Genomic DNA, 19125 nt, shown 5'->3' with positions numbered 1-19125 from the left:
TACTTGACTCATTCTCCATACGACTGTGGAGGAGTTGGAGATTAGACATGTGTCCCAAATGGCACCCTATTTCCTATATAGTGCACTACTTCTGACCAGAGCCCTATGGACCATGGTCAAAAGTAGTGCACTAGAATCGTAAATAGGGTGCTGTTTGGGATGGAGATCAGATCCCCTGTCCCCCCGGCCATTCAACGGCTTGTAATTAGGAAGGACTAGAGGACTATCTATCACCACTGACTACACCTGTATCAAAACAGAACAGGCAGTGGACTGGAGTACAGCTGTAGTCTAAAAATAAGAGTTACTGCTGTGTGGCTGCCTGCCCATGTGGATAGAAGAGAGTGGACATGGTCTGGCCACTCTTGTGAGTCAACTCAAAGGTGTTTGTGTTTTTTAGGTGTGCAGTGTAGAACTTGATTGTTGCCATCTTTCTAATGACCGCCAGGACAAACATTAATGTATCTATTGATAAGTATGTTGTTGTGCTATAATATGGATGAAAAAGAGCCTTGATCACCCATCATCATGAGGACTCCAGTCACCATGTTTGTGTTTCCATCTCGGGGTCAGTCAGACACTACAAGGTTGAAACAGAGGTGTTTGTGGCCAGCCGGCTGGAATCACACAGCCCAGTAAACCCCATTAGGGAACACAGCTTTTCTTTCAGAGAGAAGGTGACAGTAACAGCCTGTCCCATCCTCTGTTTGTCTGTCTGCCTGCCTGTCTGTCTATCTGTCTATCTGTCCGGAATGCGTCCCAAATGGCACCTATTCCCTACATGGGCCCTGGTCAAAAGTAGTGCACTATATAGGGAATAGGGTGCTATTTGGGATGCAGACTTTGTCTGTCAAGCTGAGCGGACAGGAGGCCATTACCAGGGGAGGTTGAGAGGAGGTTGAGGTGGTGAGTGAGTTAATTAACATCATATGTTTTGGGGGAGTGGGAACCGTCTCTGTGAGGTATGCCCCCACCGGCTCAGGCAGAAAGGGGTGATAAACTTGTCTTGGTGACAAATACTAAAATCATGTCAAAACGCGGCCAGACTGACAGTGTTTATTGCTTTCGCTTAACTCACTTAAAGGTGTAGAAGGGTAGACGGTGTGTCATCTGACAAAGGGCTCTTTTCCCGTTAACTCTCAAAGGTATATACGTTTCATTTTCAGTATTTAGACTTGGGTACACCCTTTAAATGTTTGTTTAACCTAAAACGGTACACTGACTGAGGCATTTGGTATAGTGACACATTTAAGTGGTTGGCCCCCTAGGTTATATTTAACTGTATTTGTTCAAGGCCTGAACGGACAGGTATTTTGTTACATTGTGCTCATTAACAGTGGCTTACGCTGTTTCTAGACACCTAAGCTAGACCCATAAAATGACGTTCTGTTGTTGAAGACCCAGGTAATTATGGTACTTTGTTTGTCGACACCCAGCAGGTGAGGATCTACTGCACGTGGCCGACATTTGCTATGTCCTGTCTTGTCCTTAAGGGAATGTGTCTGTTATCCTCTGCCTATGTACATTATGTAGCTTATGATCACCTATAAAAACACATAGTCGTTAATACATCAGGCAAGAGGATCCTCATAATCAAACAATACCATCAATCAAACTCCAAACATAAAACATACAGGAATTATGACAACAATCTTTGCACTTGACTAGTTTATTGGTCACAGACAGTCACAGCTTAGGGCATAAAATGTGTTTCCAATGTTTAAATGAACACTGCATTATAAAATCTATTCATTCTGTTCACGGCAGGCTTTATTTGACCTGTGGGAAGCGTTTTAAGTGGCCTCTTGTAAAGCACTAGTGCCTAGCACTTCAGTGATGTTGTGTATGTATGCCATTTTTATTCATTTGCATCATGCCCCGCTCAGATGGACCCGTAAAAGCAGCACCATGGGGAGATAGAATGCAGATGGCTACACAGACCTGACCTGGGGCTTTCATTGCTCACTGAGACAGCTCTATTAACCAACCAAAAATCTATCCTCACACCCTTGTTAAATAGACTACTTTCCCCCTTATTGTCCAGCAGAATCGCTGGTTAGGTTATTCATGCCCTCTTAGGAGAATGGTCTGGTAAGTGCTTTGCTATGGTTCACTACAAATACACACACACACACACACACACACACACACACACACACACACACACACACACACACACACACACACACACACACACACACACACACACACACACACACACACACACACACACAATAGGAAGTCCATCTGGGGCTTAAAACAGTAGTAACCTTCTAGTCCTAAAGTAAGGACTTCCTTAACAACTGAATGTGATAGTCTAACACAATAATGGTCCTCCTATATCATATATCTTATTACCATTTGGACTATGCTAGTTGTGTTACCTTACCCTCCCCACGGCTACATTCTCTCCATCATCTATCATCTGGAAGGCATCATGGGAACGTTTACAAGCCCGGCCAGCTTTTCTTTACTTGCACGCACACCACCCTCACACACACACACACACACACACACACACACACACACACACACACACACACACACACACACACACACACACACACACACAAAATATACGCTGGGAATAAATCAGTGTGCCTTGCAAGGCTAGCAGCCTTCCTCCATCCTCTCCTCTCGCTAGAGAAGTCAAGTCATTAGTGATTCCACTGGCAAAGCCACGCTCAGGGTTAATTCAGCCTGCGGTGTCAAACAGACTGGAAACTGTCGATGGACGGACACACTCTGTCTGAGTCTCAGCTGGGTCCTGCTCCAGGGCAGATGGAAAAATGTCTCATCAGACACAGTCAGACATACCGTTAGCCAGACACAGCTGTAACACCATTGCCAGAGACAGAGACACACTTCCAGGACAAACTCACTCGCTCCTAGTCACTCCCCCGGCCCTAAAATTAGATGCAACTCTACAGATGGTGTGTCTTAGAACAGAATGCAACACTGTGCCTCCCTGCTGGTGCAGACAGACACCAACCCCTCCCTCCCTCTCTCTCTTTCTCTCTTTCTCTTTCTCTTTTGTCTTTCTCTCTCTCTCTCTCTCTGTCTCTCTCTCTCCCCATCTCCTCGTCCTCCCACCCCCACTCCGTTAGCAGTTCAATTGGGCCAAGCAGCTGAGGAGGATGATCAACCCCATCCTTCCCCCTCCATTTCCACACAGGCAGCAAAAAGAACCCACAGTGAATCCTACAGGGAAATTAAAAAGAGGAGAGGTGGAACCACTCATTGGTGATTCTAATCCATCCGAGGATGGGGAGGTTTTTTGGGAGTGGGACAGAGACAGCCGTCGTCATCAAGCCTGCTTAGACAGCAGTCATGGGATTAGGAAGAGACAACTATACAGGATTCAGAAAATACGAATTCACCCTTGAGTACCATCCAGTACTTGCAGTGTTGCTGTTTTCATTTTACACATTGATCCCATTATGTGAGATCCATGGGGTAAACAAAACGGTTAGTGTGTTCACATTGATTCATGTGGTTAGAGTAGATACTATTGGTTCACGTGTTGTCCATGTGTTAGCAAGCTGGGTTACAAAGATATACTCTCTCACACACACACCCACACACACCCACACACAAACACACACCCCAGAGAGGTGCCTGAGAGCCCAATGAGAGAACAAACCTGGCCTCTAGTAGTTGCCTTGAAAAGGGCATTGTCTAAAACCTCACGTCAACAGCTTTTTACAAGGGCTTGTGTTCTTAGCCATGAGAAAACAACTTGTCCGCAGAGAGAAATTCCTCTGCCAATGTACCATGATGGGGCTGTCTACGTACAGAATCAAACTCCTGGGCAAACTTGCTGATGAAGTAGCTCTGTGTAAAGCCTAGGATACGTCCCAAATGGCATCCTATTCCCTATATAGTGCACTACTTCTGACCAGGGCCCTGGTCAAAAGTAGTGCACTACATAGGGAATAGGGTGCAATTTGGGGCGTAGCCCTAGTCTTATTTTTGCAGGCCAGGCAGAGGCTGTTTCCACAGCTGGCTCAGAAAGGAAAAGGGTTGTTGGCTCGGCTGTGCCTGGAAAAAAAGGTAGTATGTTCTCCAACAGGCACCATGAGCTCACCATTTCATCTCCACATTTCACACACATACACACGGTCACACATGAGAGAGAGAGTGCCTTCACAGTTCACACCCAATTACGTGTAATTGAATTAGCTACAGTATAAAACAGAAGTGTTGGGGTTGGGTTAATCTCTTGTGGACAGATTCACGTTAAACGGTAGTGACAACTTTCACTAGGGTTGGGGGGGTTGGGTTATCCTCCGCTTGTTCTCAAACACTCACACACAGACATTACAGTACACACACAAACATGCACACACATTCTAGTACTGTAGAGATTAGAGAATTATCTTTGTTAGCTGACCCAGAGTGGTAGGGCACAGGGAATGGTCTATATAAGAATGAGCTGATAATATATAAGGTGATAATGTATGGGGCGATAATGCATGAGCTGATAATGTACGAGGCGATAATGTTTGAGGTGATAATGTGTGAGGTGATATTGTCTGAGGTTCCCATGGAACACTGATAACAGAGGTAGATGAAGTCACCCCTGTAGCATACTGCTCCGTGGGAGTACAAACGTTCTCATGTTTCCTCATCTTCATTGTCTTGTTATTATAACCCTCCCAGTGGGTATAGACCCTCAGTAGTTACCTCAACTCCCATATCATCCATCCATAGCATTCTACAACTGTCTTTTCATCTCAGTAGATTGAGGGCGTGTGGTCAAATCTCTAAACCTAACAAAGGAGTTGGGTTTAAGGAGCATAGCTATTGTATGACTAACCCAAACCGCTGTCTGAGTTGGTCTTGGAATGACGCTATGTGCAACATAGCCTGGAATCCAAACTGGTTATTGTTTCCGTATTGTTTGATCAACTCTGGGGCCTTTTCCCGAAACAACAGTTGTGTTTGACTCCCTCCTCCCCTTTCTGGCTCCAACTTTGCTGATAGCTACTTTATTGAGGAAAAGTATACTTACTATGCCTGTGACATGTGCTTGTCCCACCTAGCTATCTTAGGACGAATGCACTAACTGTAAGTCGCTTTGGATAAGAGCGTCAGTTAAATAACTAAAATGTAAATGTTAATGTCCAGTCTGAGATTGAAAGGTTGGGGGTTCGATTCCTCATTCACGCTATAGAAACAAGAAATGGGCTCCAGCCCGTTCTTTATTATTATTTTTTAATATTATTTTTTTTAAATCTCCCCAATTTGGTATACAATTGGTAGTTACAGTCTTGTCTCATCGCTGCAACTCCCGTACGGACTCGGGAGAGGCAAAGGTCGAGAGCCGTGCGTCCACCAAAACACAACCCAATCAAGCCGCACTGCTTCTTGACACAATGCCAACTTAACCCGGAAGCCAGCTGCACCAATGTGTCGGAGGAAACACCGAACACCTGGCGACCGTGTCAGCGTGCACTGCACCCGGCCCGCCACAGGAGTCGCGATGGGACAAGGACATCCCTGCCGGGCAAACCCTCCCCTAACCCGGATGATGCTGGGCCAATTGTGCACCGTACCATGGGTCACCGGGTCGCGGCCGGCTATGACAGAGCCTGGACTCAAACCCAGAATCTCTAGTGGCACAGCTAGCACTGCGATGCAGTGTCTTAGACCATTGCGCCACTCGGGAGGCCTTTCTACGGATCGTTCTGGCTCTGACAAGGCTTTATACTACTACTACTAATACTACTACTACTGCAACTACTACACTACTACTACTACTACTACTACTACTGCTACCGCACTATTGTTAGCTATAGCAGCAGCAATTTTGTACAGTAAGTCTTACACTGATCCTCTCCTATGTCCTCTCCTCAGGTACGACTATGTGGAGGTGTTTAACGGTGGGGACGAGAAGGCTCCAACCCTGGGGAAGTTCTGTGGGAAGATCGCCCCCTCCCCTATCATCTCAAGCGGCAGCCAGCTTCTCATCAAGTTTGTGTCCGACTACGAAACCCACGGGGCTGGATTCTCTGTACGTTACGAGGTCTTCAAGACAGGTCAGCCTCTTTGGATATGGTGTTGAACCATTTGTAAAGTATTTCTAACTATTGTGTGTTATTACTTGTGTCCTTCTGTTCAAATACAGACTTAACGTCTTAGGGGCAAATTCTAACTTCCACTTAAGTCACATGTTCACTTAGTGATTCATTGATAGCAACGGGAGACTAAGGGAAAATTCGACTTAAGTGGGAGTAAGGATTTGGCACTAAGAGGCTGAGTCTTCTGTTCAAGGTTTTACAGGCTCAAGTCTCACACACACACAGAGAGAGAGACAGAGAGAGAGAGAGAGAGAGAGAGAGAGAGAGAGAAAGAGAGAGAGAGAGAGAGAGAGAGAGAGAGAGAGAGAGAGAATTAAGAAAGAGAGATACAAAGAGAGATAGAGAGAATTGAGAAAGAGAGATAAAAAGAGAGATAGAGAGATAGAGATAGAGAGATAAAAAGAGAGATAGAGAGATAAAAAGAGAGATAGAGAGAGATAGAGAGAGATAGAGAGAGACAGAGAGACAGAGAGCAAGGGGGAGAGAGAGGAAAGGAGGCAGAGAGAATTGAGAAAGAGAGAGATAGAGAGAGTGAAAGGGAGATAAAAAGAGAGAGATAAAAAGAGAGAGATAGAGAGAGAGAGATAAAAAGAGAGAGATAGAGAGATAGAGACAGAGAGAAAGGGGGAGAGAGGAGGGAGGGAGAAGAGAGAGGGAGGAAAGGAGGCAGAGAGAATTGAGAAAGAGAGAGATAGAGAGAGAGAGGAGAGAGTGAAAGGGAGAGATAAAAAGAGAGAGATAGAGAGAGAGAGAAGAGAGTGAAAGGAAGAGATAAAAAGAGAGAGAGGGAGAGAGAGAGAGAGTAGGGAGGATGTACCAGACAGGTGCAGGAGACCCCAGGCTCATTTAGTTAATGGGCTGTTTGTCATTGGAGGATTGGGGGTGACCTACACATTAAATGGATGCTCTGGCAAGGATAGGCTGAATCTGAATCTAGAACAGCAGAGGGAGGTAGAGGCGGGGGGAGTTGGGTGGGGGGGCAGCCAAATGTGGGTCATTTTAACCAAGTGTGCTCCCCAAATGGCACCCTATTCCCTATATAGTGCACTGTATCTTCAAACGGTTGTAGTCAAAAGTAGTGCACTATATAGGGTACAAGAGGGTATCATTTGGGACACACCCAAATTTATGAGTTAAAAATTGGCCCGCCTACATAATCCCATGACATGTTGGATTCCCCTCTTGTCGCATTTAAAAATCCATTACATTCGCAAAAGCATATTGCCCTGTTGTTCCCTCTATGGCTCTGCTCCCATTTACAAATGTAATGTATTGTGACAAACCAAGCTACGGCTCTGACTACAAGTCTATCATTACGAAGAGAGAAACGCGACACTGGAAATGGTCGTAAACGGCTCTCGTGATGACGACAAGCACCATTTGTGTTAAAGATAGCATATCGTCAGGGTGACTAATGAATATGACTGCGTCCCAAATACCACCCTATTCCCTACAGAGTGCACTACTTTCAGCCAAAGCCCTGGTCAAAAGCAGTGCACTCACTATATAGGGAATAGGGTGTCATTTGGGACACAACAAACAAATGGAGCACATCTGCCCGCCATTGCCAGAGCTCCTCCTCTCATTGACCACATAATATGCATCAATGGTCTTGTAAATGATACACACTGGGTCCTCCACAGAACCGTAAGGCTATATCTGTCTAGCTCTCTCCTCTCACTATCGTTTCACTGCCATTCCTCGAACCAAAAACACGTCTTGCGGTTTTGAAAGATGGCCATTTTTACAGAACCACATCAAACTGTGGCTTAGATAGGGAAGGGTCTCCATCAAAGTGGGTGGAGTTTGGCAGGAGATTAGTTGATGGGCATATGTGCAGTAAAAGACAAACTCTCACTCTCTCTCTCTCTCTCTCTCACACACCCACACTCTCTCTCACACCACCTGAGCCAGATCAAAACCCGCCCACTTCTCCTCCTTCGATGCCATTTATCATGTCACCCATGTAAATGACACCACCTGTATCAACATCAAGAGAGGTAGCGGGAGCGATGTTAGCAAGTTGGCATGTTAGCGAGCGGCACAACTTACTCTTGCTCTCATGTAACAGAGGTCCACATCTTGCCCGGGCAACACGAGAGGCACATCTCTGTCCTGTGGGCGCAGTGACCCTCATCAACACTCTGTCATCTCGCCTTCCTTACAAAGAGCAGTCAATGTTACAACAGTAACCTGGGCTTGCACAGGGGGGAGAGGGTCGACTGACTCCCTGGCTTTTGGACTGAGGTGAACTCTGTCTGTCTTCATAGGCATGTGGTGGTCTACCAACAGGCTCATAGGTCCTGTACACTGTACTAGGCGTTTTGAGCAACGGTTTTGATACAATTGTGTAAAATAATTACACAAAGCATTGTGGAGACAGTGCAAGCTCTCTGTTGTGTCACCAGAGTAAACGTTTTATCGTAACCGTTGTGTTGAACATGTTGTACATTAGTTGTAGAAGCTGAATGTGTACAGGGGCCAGATAGTTTGTTCAGGCCACTTCTTCAGCAGAGCAACCATGAAAAGAGCTCTTTAGTCTTCACAGTGGGGAGTGGTCTCTTCCTGACTGAGACTCATTGGGGGTGGGGTGGGGGTGGAGTGGAGTGGGGGTGAGAGGTTTGTTGGGGTGGGGTGTAGTTGGGGTGAGGGATTTGTTGGGGTGGGGTGTAGTTGGGGTGAGAGATTTGTTGGGGTAGGGTAAAGTTGGGATGAGGGATTTGTTGGGGTAGGGTGTAGTTGGGGTGAGAGATTTGTTGGGGTAGGGTGTAGTTGGGATGAGGGATTTGTTGGGGTAGGGTGTAGTTGGGGTGAGAGATTTGTTGGGGTAGGGTAAAGTTGGGATGAGGGATTTGTTGGGGTGGGGTAAAGTTGGGATGAGGGGGTTGTTGGGGTGGGGTAAAGTTGGGATGAGGGGGTTGTTGGGGTAGGGTAAAGTTGGGATGAGAGATTTGTTGGGGTAGGGTAAAGTTGGGATGAGAGATTTGTTGGGGTAGGGTAAAGTTGGGATGAGAGATTTGTTGGGGTAGGGTAAAGTTGGGATGAGAGATTTGTTGGGGTAGGGTAAAGTTGGGATGAGGGATTTGTTGGGGTAGGGTGTAGTTGGGATGAGGGGGTTGTTGGGGTGGGGTAAAGTTGGGATGAGGGGGTTGTTGGGGTGGGGTGTAGTTGGGGTGAGAGATTTGTTGGGGTAGGGTAAAGTTGGGATGAGGGATTTGTTGGGGTAGGGTGTAGTTGGGATGAGGGGGTTGTTGGGGTGGGGTAAAGTTGGGATGAGGGATTTGTTGGGGTAGGGTGTAGTTGGGGTGAGAGATTTGTTGGGGTAGGGTGTAGTTGGGATGAGGGATTTGTTGGGGTAGGGTGTAGTTGGGGTGAGAGATTTGTTGGGGTAGGGTGTAGTTGGGATGAGGGATTTGTTGGGGTAGGGTGTAGTTGGGATGAGGGGGTTGTTGGGGTGGGGTAAAGTTGGGATGAGGGGGTTGTTGGGGTAGGGTAAAGTTGGGATGAGGGGGTTGTTGGGGTAGGGTGTAGTTGGGATGAGGGGGTTGTTGGGGTGGGGTAAAGTTGGGATGAGGGGGTTGTTGGGGTGGGGTAAAGTTGGGATGAGGGGGTTGTTGGGGTGGGGTAAAGTTGGGATGAGGGGGTTGTTGGGGTGGGGTAAAGTTGGGATGAGGGGGTTGTTGGGGTAGGGTGTAGTTGGGATGAGGGGGTTGTTGGGGTAGGGTAAAGTTGGGATGAGGGGGTTGTTGGGGTAGGGTGTAGTTGGGATGAGGGGGTTGTTGGGGTAGGGTAAAGTTGGGATGAGGGGGTTGTTGGGGTGGGGTGTAGTTGGGATGAGGGGGTTGTTGGGGTAGGGTGTAGTTGGGGTGAGAGATTTGTTGGGGTAGGGTAAAGTTGGGATGAGGGGGTTGTTGGGGTGGGGTAAAGTTGGGATGAGGGGGTGCAGTGGGGTGGGGTGCAGTGGGGGTGAGGGGTTTGTTGGGCGACGTCTCCAAAAACAACCCAGAGCGTCTGTGTCTGACTGCAGCAATGAGTAAATACCAGGCGGTCCCACCCAGTCAAAACACAGACGTAGCCAGCTAGTGGCACCGAGGGTATGACCAATAGGAACAGGCTCAGTGGACACCTCAGTGATAATGGAGTAAATGGACTCAGGACCCATGAGCCACTTATGATGGTGGCCCGTCAAATAATCCTAAATTACAACATTCTAGTTATGGCAACATATTTCTTGTTTTTAGATCCTCAACTATGATTATTGTTACAGGCATATAAGAATAGAGCTTAATAACAGCATTAATACATTTAATACAAGCTTAAAGACAAAAACCTGCAGCCATTGACGCAAATATTATTCATCAAAACAGGATAATGACATGCAACGCTTAACATACAATACATATTCCTCTCTCAACTTCTCCGCAGGGCCTGAGTGCTCCAGAAACTTCACCTCGTCCAAGGGCGTTATAAAGACACCAGGCTTCCCAGACAAGTACCCCAACAACCTGGACTGCACCTTCATGATCATCGCCCCCAAGATGTCCGAGATCGTGGTGGACTTCGACGCGTTCGACATGGAGCCTGACACCACCCCTCCACCCGGGGCGCTGTGTCGCTACGACTGGCTGGAGATCTGGGACGGGTTCCCTGCAGGTGAGAAAGGGAGGGAGGGGGGAAATGTGAAGGGCTTGTGTTGAAAGAGATAGAGGAAGAGAATGAAAGAGATCGTAAAAGAGAGAGATGGAGGAAGAAAGAAAAACAGATTTGTCTCGTCAGCCAGCAGTGCTGTTGTTTTCATTCACCAGGCCACACAGATTGATTTAGCACATTAAGGAGACAGGCAGAACCTACACTATTCATGGTCTACAATGATGGTTTTCACTGGAACGCTTTGCCCGGTCTCCATTGTTGTGTGATTGGGCTGAGGTCTGAAGAGAAGAGGAGGAAATGTACATTGAAAAGCATCACAGTGGTGCCTGGCTAGGCACACTGCTTTGTCTGGCTCCCTGAGACACCCTCTATACTAGGGCCTTGACAGGCTAGGGTCTTCGTCCCAAACTAGACCACTAGATAGGGAATAAGGTGCCATTCGAGACAGGACTGGCACATCCCTTTAGAAACTATCACACACCTCATAGCTGGGCTCCTCATAGCTGGGCTCCTCATAGCTGGGCTCCTCATAGCTGGGCTCCTCATAGCTGGGCTCCTCATAGCTGGGCTCCTCATAGCTGGGCTAATACTGTATACATGCCTGCCAGGCCTCTCAATAAACATGTTGTCTGTCCTCCCCTGTTATTGTAATGGGGGTATGATATTTGTGTGTCTGTAACTAACCATTCATCATTATTCATGGACTACTTGAATACACTTGAATGAGTTTGTCCCAATACTTTTGGTCCCCTAAAATGGGGATGGTATGGTATGGTATGGTATGTTCAAAAAGTGCTGTAATTTCTAAACTGATCACCCGATATGGATGAAAATACCCTCAAATTACAGCAGACAGTCTGCACTTGAACCTCAAAGTCATTGTGTCATTTCAAATCCAAAGTGCTGTAGTATTGAGCTAAAACAACAACAGACAATTCACTGCCCCAGTACTTTTGGAGAGCACTGTAGCTGAATCATTCACAACATGGGATATGGGAAGAAGTAATAATGATGTTGTCTTGGCACCTACTATCATAGAGTTGACATAACACTTTGTTATTGTCTTTCTGTTCCTCTTTCTGTTCCTCTTTCTGTTCCTATTTCCTTAACTCTCTCTCTCTCTCTCTCTCCCTCCCTCCCTCCCTCCCTCCCTCCCAGTGGGTCCCCACATCGGGCGGTACTGTGGTAACAGCAGTCCTGGACGGGTCATCTCCTACACTGGGATCCTGTCTATGACCATCAACACTGACAACGCCATCGCCAGAGAGGGCTTCTCAGCCAATTACACTGTCAGAGAGAAGAGCCTGCCACAGGGACAGACACCAGAGGGTTAGTACAGCCGACTACCTCACTTTAAACCTTGTCCCAGCCAGAACTGCCATGCCACAGAATAGCATCCTGCACAGGGGGCGTACTTGTATATAACTCGGGGCCACAGTGTCCAACTCTAAGTGCACTCACAGTAGGTGGGATGGGGGCCGGGAGGGGGATTAGCTGGGATGGGGGCGGGGCGGGGCGGGGAGTGGAGGGGGAGGTCAGGAAGGACAGTGTGTGGGGCTGACTGGTGACACAGGGTCTAAATGCCTCACAAACACACAGAGCCAGGGTGGACTTACGACACCCCATCCCAGAGAATAAAAACAGTCTCTGTCCCTCCTTCCATCTCCTCTCAGCTTTCTGTTAATTCTACCATTTCTATTCATGAGACTACTCCTGTTCCTTCCTCTCAGCAGGCATCGGCAGAACCTTAAAATATCCACATATCATTGCAATCTAAATGAAAGACCTTATCAGAGACTATTTCAACAGTTAATGTGATCAAAGCCGCAGTGTGGAGTGTTCCAAGTGATAAGATTAAGTCATCGGGGGAAGAGGAGGAATACAGATATCTGACAACCTTACATTCCATCCTCCTTCCTCTCATGTAATGGAAAAAAAGTCTAAACCGTTTTAAGAACATTTCGGCACACACATTTCTACTTCCAAAACGACTGATAGGGAAGTAATAGTGTGTGTGTGTGTGTGTGTGTGTGTGTGTGTGTGTGTGTGTGTGTGTGTGTGTGCGTGTGCGTGTGCGTGTGCGTGCGTGTGTTCATATGGTGTTCTATGTTTGTTTTTTTCATCCTGCAACATTTAAAATAAGTAAATAAATACATGCATTAATTCAATAAAGACATGTCACCGTGTGGGCCTACGCTTGCTTTTGGGAATCTCATAATAATATTTTACATTATTAACTTATTAATAACATATCTTGAAAAAAAAGCTGGTGTAAAAATGGATGCTTCTAGTTTGTGTGCGTGTGGTATTTTAGAGATGTCAAGTGTTAGTCAAAATGAGACCCAGTACTTCTGTGGTGTACTCAGTGTGGCTCGTTACGGAAGGTTCTAGATGTGTCATCTTTGAATTTCTCCAGCTGAGATGCACAAGAACGTGCTGCTCTTTTCTTCTGACTCAGTTCAGAGAGGCTTGAGGACGTTTGCGTTTAGTTCCAGTAAGACACAGTTCTTTCCCATTGCGTTACTCTTCCAAGATGTCTTCGAGGCCAAGACCTCCCTGAGTCACACAACGTCTCTTTAGAGACAGACAGGACAAGACAGAGGATGGAGGCTCATAGCCCTCACCCTAATTCTAACCCCCAAACCTAACTCTAACCATAACCCCAACAAGTTGCTGTTCAACAACAGAGTTGCAGTTGATAGTCTGTTGATGATTTAATCTGTCAAACATTTATAGCAGTGTTTCTCACATTCTGGTCCCGGGGACCCAAAGTGGTGCACATTAAACATTTTCCCTAGCCCTCAGACACCTAATTATAAGTAGATTAGCTGAAACCACTGTGTTAGTACCAGGACAAAAAGTAAAATCGTCAACCCCTTGGGTCCCCAGGACCAGGATTGAGAAACACTGATAAAGTGTAACTCAGGTTCTATATCTCTGTTGACAGACTTTAAGTGTGTGGAGGGCCTGGGGATGGAGTCAGGGGTGATCACCTCGGATCAGATCACTGCCTCCTCTCAGTACAACTCTAACTGGTCTCCGGAGCGCTCCAGACTCAACTACAAAGAGAATGGCTGGACCCCCTCTGAAGACTCCAGCAGAGAGTGGATTCAGGTAAGAGACAGCCCTGGGGCAGCTGGGTTGCATGTGTGGCATCTGCGTCCCAAACAGTTGGAAAGTAGTGCACTACATAAGTGAACAGAGTTACATATGTGTGTCAGTGACAGTACTAATGCTTTTGGTGCGTGTAAAACATCATGGCTGCACATGAAGCCCTGGGTCATCCGGACAGTGTGTTTTGTCCTTCACCGCTACCAGTTCGGGACAGCTACTGTCATGTGAAACGTTTTAAGAGTGCATCTCTCTATGTATCCACACAGTCAGGGGGTTGTAGGCAGACAGTGTGGGAGACTCAGGTCTGTCTCCACCAGTCTGAACCAATGTCACGGCTGTCTGCAAGCATCCCTAATGAGACGTGTGTGATCCATTAGGTGTGTGTGTGATTCTAACGTAGCAGATCATGGGGTTGTGTGTGTGTGTGTGTGTGTGTGTGTGTGTGTGTGTGTGTGTGTGTGTGTGTGTGTGTGTGTGTGTGTGTGTGTGTGTGTGTGCGTGTGCGTGTGCGTGTGCGTGTGTGCGTGTGTGCGTGTGTGTCTAACAGCACAGGTCATGAGGGTGTTCAAGAATGACAGCATACATTCTTGGTAAAATAAACATCATAAAGTCACAAACAAGACAGCTTGTGATCGAGAGGCCAGACTGACTAGACTAGTTGGCATTTGGGTTGATTAAGCTCCTTCCTACACACACTGTCTAACAGGGACATGACTTCTATAATCTAGTTTTGTAAAGGTAGCAACACCCTCAGGGGGATGCTTCTTGTTGTAAATGCAGATTGTTACATGAGGCTATTCTGTAACACTACTACACCAACACTCCAAACACGATGAACTGAACAGACTGCATTTTTCCCCCAAAACAGAACTCTAGCAATAAAGTGGTTATATTGTCTTTCAATATAATCACACTCCAATAACTATGAACTGAGCAGGAACATGTACATCAAGATTGCATTACTAGAACAGAATCCCAGTAATAATACATAATGTATTTTAATACAACCAAATGCAATAACTGATATGAACTGATATGAAAAAACATATTTATGAAATGGACTTCCCCCATAGTTTGACCCCATCGCATTTTGCAAATGTGTTGCACTTCAAACCATGGGAAGTCTATAAATCCGGGTATATAATTACATGACTACAGAATAATGCAGTAACACAGTCTGAAGGATGGGAAGGCACCACAGTGTCCTGTTTTGGCCTCACTCCCGCACTCTTTGGGAGAGGAAGAAATAGCCTCCCCATGGATTTGTGTGGGGGGTGTGTGTGTGGTGTGTGCATGGCTTTGTGTGGGCTGTGTGAGTGACAGAGGACCCCTGGGAACTTCAAGCCCCAGATGGACTTGCTACTGTAGTGTGTGGGTGTGTGTGACTCTGCATGGGTTTGTGTGGGCTATGTGAGTGACAGAGGACCCCTGGGAACTGGCACTCTATGGTGAAGCTGTAGTGTTACCATAGAGCTGTACATTCCTTATAGCCTATCCTGCTAAATCCCCTAGAGTTTCTATATATTCCCCTCCGCTTTCAACAAAGTCATGGCAACCCCTTTTTTAGCACACAAGCCACGCTGTTAAGACTCCTTGAGCCACTTGAACATTTGATCCATGTACTCAATGGTATTCGTGATACAATTGAGAATCATGCACAGCAGTGTAATTAAAGTGCCCGACAACAAATCTGTATAAATTTAAAAAATGCTGAGATTGTTTGCCAAAGGTGGGCTTGAGTCCACTTGAGTACAGAGGAGTTGGGGACAGCGTCCTGGGTTGTCTTGGCATGAAATACCTTGTTGCTCTGCTTCAGTCCCAGTCTCAAGTTGATCTCGCAACCAAACCAAAGTCCTTTATTATGATAGAAACCTCCGAGCTGAACACTCTGTCCGCCGTTTCCTATTCTATCTGACATGAGCTCTGCAGCGGCCAGCCAGGCCTATTGGCCAGACTTCCTCTATGAAAGGACTGATGCTAATTACTCTCCCATATTCCTAATTACTCAAAACTTGGCAGCGTTGACACTCTGTGGCTGAAAATAAAACCCTCTGCTTAGGCCTTTAATGGAGAAAACAATGGGATGCAGACACGGCTGCATTCATCAGCCGGACCGTGACTAAATGAGATTGAACAAAAACATTGGCACATCCTTCAAAACAGGATATTGGTGTTTTTCTGGCGAGGCGAGAAAGAGCTTGTAACCAGCGCTAGGCTGCTGTGACTGACTGCTGTGACCCACTTTGTCAGACCTCGCTTTGTTTTCTCACGAAAGTGCTGTGTCATAACTGTGGGGTTAGACTGGACAAGATCAGGACAAGAAAAGGGTTCTGACCACATGCAGGGGAAATACACTTACTGAACAAGGTTCTCTAAAGTGACAGAGGCACTCATGGTGAGGTCAGTTGAGATGTGGGTTGTCGCTTTTGATTATGTTAACATATTCTACATCAGGGATGGGCAACTTTGACGGGAGTGGAGGCCACAAAAAAAACGGAACTCATCATGAGAGGCCGTGGTGGCTCGTGGGTCTACGTACCCACATCCATATCAGAAGATTTAGCAATTTACAACTAATTTCATCCAAATCTACTCATTTAGCCATGGGACGGAGAGAGAAATATGCAGTTGTATAACTAGTTAATGACTAAAGCATACCAGAATAATTGAAGTCTTCTACATTCTTCAACTATGATGCCCAACGTTCCTAAATAAAATGCCACGCTCAGTCTATAATAAATCTTCCAGTATGATTCTGATTTGTTTCTCCTGACAAGTGGCATTGGATCATATTATGGGACCTAAATATCGCATCCTTCATGTTGTCTCTTAGGATGATGGGAACTCCTCCAACAGTCTCTGAGGACTCCTTTGTTTTCAGTTTTCATCTCTTTCCGCTAACATTCACTCACAGAACAGCCAGGCCCAAATGTGTTCTACAGATGTACGGCCCTTTCCTGGTTTCCAACGTCACAGACCCAAGACAAACGTTTCTTCTCAAGCAGTACGCCTCTATAAATACTTTGTCTTTGGAGAGGAAGGAAACCTTTCCTGCATAAGCTTACCTCACAGGTTTCAATAACATGTCAATCTCACTGTAATTCAAAAACGGCCAAGTTGGGGATAAATTACGCACAGTGATGGGTTGGCAGTTTCATCCATACCTGTGGCATCCGGAGGAAACTTGCTATAGACATGGGGCCTAGATATTTCCCTTTAATATAAAAGCCAAGATGATCAAATTAAATCAGCATTCTACCTATACAGCCAAAGATTCGTCATAAAGGAGCTTAAAGCACACATTACTGCCAGGCGACATTAAAATAAAAAATAGTGTCCAGGAAATAGTATCAATAAAACGTTATCTGTTGACTCAATAATAGAATTGTATGTATTGATGGCACACATGCATGAATTAGGTAAGTCATTATATTCAGCTGAAGTAAGAGTAATGAAGCACTACTTGTCTGTGTCCCAGATGGCGACCTATTCCCTACAAAGTGCACTACTTTTGACCAGAGCTCTTGTCAAAAGTAGTGCACTATAAGGAATAGGGTGCCATTTGTGACACAGCCTCTGGCTAGCTGCACCATGCTGCGGAGTGGGCCACGTACTATAGCATACTTCATCATAACAAAATTCCTCAACCTCAAAATACGTCTACCTCAAAAACATAATCATCATTTAAACCCCCTTAAAGTAGAAGGCATGGAGCTGCACCGGTTTTTAGGCTATAAATCAATATTATCTCAAAGACTCTCTATCGGTTCTCTGAAAGAAAGATGCTCTACTTCGATAACGCAAAAAAAGCATGCCACCGACTCAAGACAAAAGCACAGAAACAAACATACCCACACTAATATCATGAAGCAACCAACCGTACTGAGCTCCACCTACTTTAAAGTACACAAATATTTAATACATGAAGCCCAGAGCCGAAGGGTGGCCAGCAGGCAGCCCTGTGCCCTTGAGAGACCAGGGGTATGTCCCAAATGACACCTTATTCCCAATGTAGAGGGCCCTGGTCAAAAATAGTGCACTATATAGGAAATAGGTTGCATCCCATTTGGGACACAACCCTAAAGAGACCAGCTGCTCCCTGCAGCTCAGGAATTCCCCAGACAGACAATGGAGTCTCTCTCTCTCTGCTCTGCTGGCCAGGCCAGGCGGTGGAGCTCACTTCCTGTGGACCTGCCCCTGCTCCCAGAGGAAGGGCCAACGCTCCTGTTTTCACCGTCAGAGGCATTATGGCCTTCCCACTGGTTCCGTCCTGTCCCCCACAATCGGCCTAACAGGCCTCGCCCTGCTCAGAAAGCAGGCAGAGTCTCTGTGTTCATTCATACAGAGGGTTTTAACATGGTCAACAATGACAACCCACTTAACAGACCACATCATGAAGCTGGAAGTGGCTTCTGTCAGATCTTTTCTAACACGGTTAGCAGGTTAGTTGGCAACTTCCTGCCTTTAAGGCCACTGTATATGATGCTCATCCACATGCAGGACATTGAGAATTGTCCTGCAACCGATTAACTAATTGGCTATTTTCTATGTTTGCACCTGGCAAGACCTCTGTGAAGTCAAAATGTTTTGGTTGATTTGGGTGCAGGAATAAAGCACTGGGTAGCAGCACTATTCCCTGTGCAGGTCTTTCAGTCCTTTATCTCTGTTTTGCCTAGTCCATGAGCTAACAGGGTTCAAGCTAACTGGGTGTTTCTGGTTTGTGTTGCCAGGTGGACCTGGGATTCCTCCGCTTTGTCTCAGCCGTGGGAACACAGGGCGCCATCTCCAAGGAAACCAAGAAGGAGTACTTTGTCCGCTCCTACAAAGTGGATGTGAGCTCCAATGGAGAGGATTGGGTCACAATAAAGGAGGGCTCAAAGCAGAAGGTAAGACTGACTCATAAGATCATTTGTAAACCTTTTGTTTAAATTGTCATAAAGGTCTTTACTGTCACCCGGCCTAGAACCCAAAGAGCAGGTAAAGAAGAAGCAAGAGAACAGTGGCCAGGACAAATTCACCAGAAGGAAGAAATCTAGAGAGGTTATATACATGAGTAATAGAAAGACTGGGTTCAGTCTGATTTGGAAATCAAAACCACACATTTCACAATAGGGCAGATTTCCTGTACTCTGGACAAAAAACACCAGGGAAATCTGTCCTATTTTACAGAACTGATTCAGACATTTCTATTTAACAAAAGTGACTGAGGTAAACGATTTTGTCTCTATTCTTCTGGAATAAAGTAGAAGATGTGTTTCTGCTGGACATCAGATGATCT

The 19125-nt window shown here is 46.1% G+C and overlaps 1 protein-coding gene across 2 annotated transcripts in view; it reads left to right on the top strand.

The window, feature by feature from the left end:
• LOC115156870 (neuropilin-1a) overlaps positions 1 to 19125 on the top strand; it is a 56954-nt gene that overhangs the window by 26437 nt on the left and 11392 nt on the right. For both annotated transcript variants that reach the window (XM_029704663.1, XM_029704661.1), the window contains exons 3-7: positions 5860 to 6041; positions 10509 to 10736; positions 11892 to 12062; positions 13681 to 13847; positions 18578 to 18733. In XM_029704663.1, coding sequence (XP_029560523.1) covers positions 5860 to 6041; positions 10509 to 10736; positions 11892 to 12062; positions 13681 to 13847; positions 18578 to 18733 — 904 coding nt within the window. The remainder of the gene's footprint in view (positions 1 to 5859; positions 6042 to 10508; positions 10737 to 11891; positions 12063 to 13680; positions 13848 to 18577; positions 18734 to 19125) is intronic.

Source organism: Salmo trutta, chromosome 21, assembly GCF_901001165.1.
Source record: "Salmo trutta chromosome 21, fSalTru1.1, whole genome shotgun sequence".
Lineage (NCBI taxonomy): Eukaryota > Metazoa > Chordata > Actinopteri > Salmoniformes > Salmonidae > Salmo > Salmo trutta.
This window is presented reverse-complemented; position numbering and strand designations above follow the sequence as displayed.